Source organism: Macaca mulatta, chromosome 13, assembly GCF_049350105.2.
Source record: "Macaca mulatta isolate MMU2019108-1 chromosome 13, T2T-MMU8v2.0, whole genome shotgun sequence".
Taxonomy (NCBI): Eukaryota; Metazoa; Chordata; class Mammalia; order Primates; family Cercopithecidae; genus Macaca; species Macaca mulatta.
In genome coordinates this window covers 111673866-111678369 of record NC_133418.1, presented here as the reverse complement: position 1 = coordinate 111678369, position 4504 = coordinate 111673866, and the positions used below count along the sequence as shown (strand labels likewise).

At 37.8% G+C, this 4504-nt stretch overlaps 1 protein-coding gene across 1 annotated transcript; it reads left to right on the top strand.

The window, feature by feature from the left end:
- The first annotated feature begins 291 nt into the window (after positions 1-291).
- Positions 292-2561, top strand: LOC697938 (histone-binding protein RBBP4). Its single transcript, XM_001090071.5, has one exon. It carries the CDS (start codon positions 301-303, stop codon positions 1615-1617), a length of 1317 nt encoding a protein of 438 aa, XP_001090071.5. The 5' UTR covers positions 292-300; the 3' UTR covers positions 1618-2561.
- Positions 2562-4504: the final 1943 nt, after the last annotated feature.

The following is a 4504-nucleotide window of genomic DNA, read 5'->3' as shown; positions in this document are numbered from 1 at the left end:
AATCTGACCACAAATAACCTTGGCCTCTGATAGCATAAAGGCAAACCTAGCTGCCTTTAAAAAAAAAAAAAAAAAAAAAAAAAAAAAAGCTCTTTCTGAGGAACAGTACTATCCAGAGTTTGTAATTATTTGCATAATTTTTCATATATAATATCTAAGAATTTTAAAAATCATTTGAACAAGTTGGAAAAAAATAACAGAATATCAAAAAAAAAAAAAACAAGAAAATAAAGATCCAAAGGATATACAGTTATAAATAATCAGACACAGCCTTTATAAAAACTATCCTTCCCTCCCGGAATGCTCGACCCCAGGGTTCCCCCGGCTCGTCTGCCCGCCATGGCCGACAAGGAAGCAGCGTTCGACGACGCAGTGGAAGAACGAGTGATCAACGAGGAATACAAAATATGGAAAAAGAACACCCCTTTTCTTTATGATTTGGTGATGACCCATGCTCTGGAGTGGCCCAGCCTAACTGCCCAGTGGCTTCCAGATGTAACAAGACCAGAAGGGAAAGATTTCAGCATTCATCGACTTGTCCTGGGGACACACACATCGGATGAACAAAACCATCTTGTTATAGCCAGTGTGCAACTCCCTAATGATGATGCTCAGTTTGATGCGTCACACTACGACAGTGAGAAAGGAGAATTTGGAAGTTTTGGTTCAGTTAGTGGAAAAATTGAAATAGAAATCAAGATCAACCATGAAGGAGAAGTAAACAGGGCCCGTTATATGCCCCAGAACCCTTGTATCATCGCAACAAAGACTCCTTCCAGTGATGTTCTTGTCTTTGACTATACAAAACATCCTTCTAAACCAGATCCTTCTGGAGAGTGCAACCCAGACTTGCGTCTCCGTGGACATCAAAAGGAAGGCTATGGGCTTTCTTGGAACCCAAATCTCAGTGGGCACTTACTTAGTGCTTCAGATGACCACACCATCTGCCTGTGGGACATCAGTGCCGTTCCAAAGGAGGGAAAAGTGGTGGATGCAAAGACCATCTTTACAGGGCATACGGCAGTAGTAGAAGATGTTTCCTGGCATCTGCTCCATGAGTCTCTGTTTGGGTCAGTTGCTGATGATCAGAAACTTATGATTTGGGATACTCGTTCAAACAATACTTCCAAACCAAGCCACTCAGTCGACGCTCACACTGCTGAAGTGAACTGCCTTTCTTTCAATCCTTATAGTGAGTTCATTCTTGCCACAGGATCAGCTGACAAGACTGTTGCCTTGTGGGATCTGAGAAATCTGAAACTTAAGTTGCATTCCTTTGAGTCACATAAGGATGAAATATTCCAGGTTCAGTGGTCACCTCACAATGAGACTATTTTGGCTTCCAGTGGTACTGATCGCAGACTGAATGTCTGGGATTTAAGTAAAATTGGAGAAGAACAATCCCCGGAAGATGCAGAAGACGGGCCACCAGAGTTGTTGTTTATTCATGGTGGTCACACTGCCAAGATATCTGATTTCTCCTGGAATCCCAATGAACCTTGGGTGATTTGTTCTGTATCAGAAGACAATATCATGCAAGTGTGGCAAATGGCAGAGAACATTTATAATGATGAAGACCCTGAAGGAAGCGTGGATCCAGAAGGACAAGGGTCCTAGATATGTCTTTACTTCTTGTGATTTTAGACTCCCCTTTTTTCTTCTCAACCCTGAGAGTGATTTAACACTGGTTTTGAGACAGACTTTGTTCAGCTATCCCTCTATATAATAGGTACCACCAATAATGCTATTAGCCCAAACAGTGGGTGTTTTCTAAATATTAATGGGGGGGCTTGATTCAGCAAAGCCACAAACTTAACGTTGAAATTTTCTTCAGGAATTTTCTAGTAACCCAGGTCTAAAGTAGCTACAGAAGGGGGAATATTATGTGTGATTATTTTTCTTCTTATGCTATATATCCCCAAGGTTTTCAGATTCATTTAAGTAAAAGCTAGAGTGAGTAAGGAATAGAGCCAAATGAGGTAGGTGTCTGAGCCATGAAGTATAAATACTGAAAGATGTCACTTTTATTCAGGAAATAAGGGAGATTCAAGTCATATAGATTCCTACTCAAAAATCTTGACACCTGACTTTCCAGGATGCACATTTTCATATGTAGACCAGTTTCCTCTTGGTTTCCTCAGTTAAGTCAAAACTACATGTTCCTCTTTCCCCATATATTCATATATTTTTGCTCGTTAGTGTATTTCTTCAGCTGTTTTCATGTTGTTTCTTTCCTGTCTGTGAAATGGTGTGTTTTTTGTTGTTGGTTTTTTTTTTAACTTGGGACCACCAAGTTGTAAAGATGTATGTTTTTACCTGACAGTTACACCACAGGCAGACTGTCAAGTTGAGAAGAGTGAATCAATAACTTGTATTTGTTTTAAAAATTAAATTAATCCTTGATAAGAGTTACTTTTTTTTAGGAGTTAGTCCTTGACCACTAGTTTGATGCCATCTCCATTTTGGGTGACCTGTTTCACCAGCAGGCCTGTTACTCTCCATGACTAACTGTGTAAGTGCTTAAAATGGAATAAATTGCTTTTCTACATTAAAAAAAAAAACTATCCTTATTATTTTTAAGAAATTAAATTACAAGATTAAATATTCAGAAGAGAATGGAAAACTTGAAAAAGTCTAATATAAATTATAGAACTAAATAATAAATGATTTAAATAAAAAACTCAAAGAATGGGTTTAAAAAAATATTAGATACAGATGAAAAGAACTTCTGTTGGCTGAAAAACAGGTAAATATACATCAATACTCAGTGAGAAAGAAAATTGTATTATTCCATTCTCACACTGCTATGAAGAAATACCCAAGACCGGGTAATTTATAAAGGAAAGAGGTGTGATTGACTCACAGTTCCACATTGCTTGGGAGGCCTTAGGAAACTTACAATCATAGTGGAAGGGGTAGGGGAAGCAGGCACCTTCTTCACAGGGCAGCAGGATGGAGTGGGTTGCCAGCGAAGGGGGAAGCCCCTTGTAAAACCATTAGATTTCATGAGAACTCACTCACTATTACGAGAACAGAATCAAGGAAACCGCCCCCACGATTCAATTATCCCCACCTGTTCTACCCTCAACACATGGGGATTATGGGTATTACAATTCAAGATGAGATTTGGGTGGGGACACATCATATCAAAAATTTTATGTAATATAGAAAAGAAGATAAGAAACATATCTGATGTGGTAGGATGAATTAGCATATAAGTAATAAGTAATTTGACTTACCGTAACTCAAATGGGAGAAGAGAGTATCAAAATGATGTGAGTAGTTTAGGTATGCCATTAAAGAAAGAAAACGTTTTTCTTCTACATTTTAAACCATTTGCTGTTTAGTACTCTGCTGGTAATAGATCTAGAGTGATATGTAAATGACTGATTTTTAAGTCATACTAATTGAGGGACGTGAAAATAATGTTTGTTTGTTCGTTTGTTTGTTTTCAGGTCTTTCTTCTACACTACCAGCCGGTGGCAGTATGCAGATAGCAGAAATGTGGTCCACGCTAAAAAGTTCCCATTTCCTTCAGGAATTCGGTGATGTGATCAAGAGATTTCAAGGTAAGACATTGTTGGCAGATGTGTTGTTTTACATTTGGACTATAAAATACTTTGAATAGTTAATTTAACGTGAGCAGAAGATGAGGTTTTTGTTTGTTCGTTTGTTTTTTGTTTTTTGTTTTTTAATATTTTCCTGCATACTCTGGTTAAGAATTACAACATATAGGCTGGACATGGTGGCTCACGCCTGTAATCCCAGCACTTTGGGAGGCCCAGGCAGGTGGATGACCTGAGGTCAGGAGTTCAAGACCAGCCTGGGCAGCATGGTGAAACCTCGTCTATACTAAAAATACAAATATTAGTCAGGCATGGTGTCACGTGCCTGTAATCCCAGCTACTCAGGAGGCTGAGGCAGGAGAATACTTGAGTCCAGGAGATGGAGATTGCGGTGAGTGAAGATTGCACCATTGCACACCAGCCTGGGAGACAGAGGGAGAGTCTGTCTTAAAAAAAAAAAAAAAAAAAAAAAAAAAAAAAAAAAAGAATTGCAACATTTGAATTGGAAGCCAGAGTTCACACAAGCAGCACAATGGATGCTGCAGCATCCTGAGTAATTATGTAGCCCAGCATTAAATAAAACAATACTATATATGAGATTTATGCTAAGTGAGTAGATTTTAGTCATTCTTGCCACAAAAGCAAAAACAAAAAACAACAAAAAAGCGAGATGATATATATATTCATTTGCTTTACAATAGCAACCTTTTTACTATATCTATTTACCTCGTAACATCATGTTGTATACCTTAAATGTATACTATAAAATATATTAAAATAAATAAGTTGAATTAGATAGCTGAAGAGACAAGAAAATCTATACTATTTCAATATCAGTATCTACCCTAAATATCTTTAGAGTAGAAAGCATGGTCAGAGATTTTTAAAAGAAAACATTTTGTAATGGTAAAAGTCACTCAGCCAGATATAAAAGATTT

Coding starts and splice junctions, on each gene's coding strand:
- LOC697938 (XM_001090071.5), top strand. CDS start 301: ATGCTCGACCCCAGGGTTCCCCCGGCTCGTCTGCCCGCCATGGCCGAC.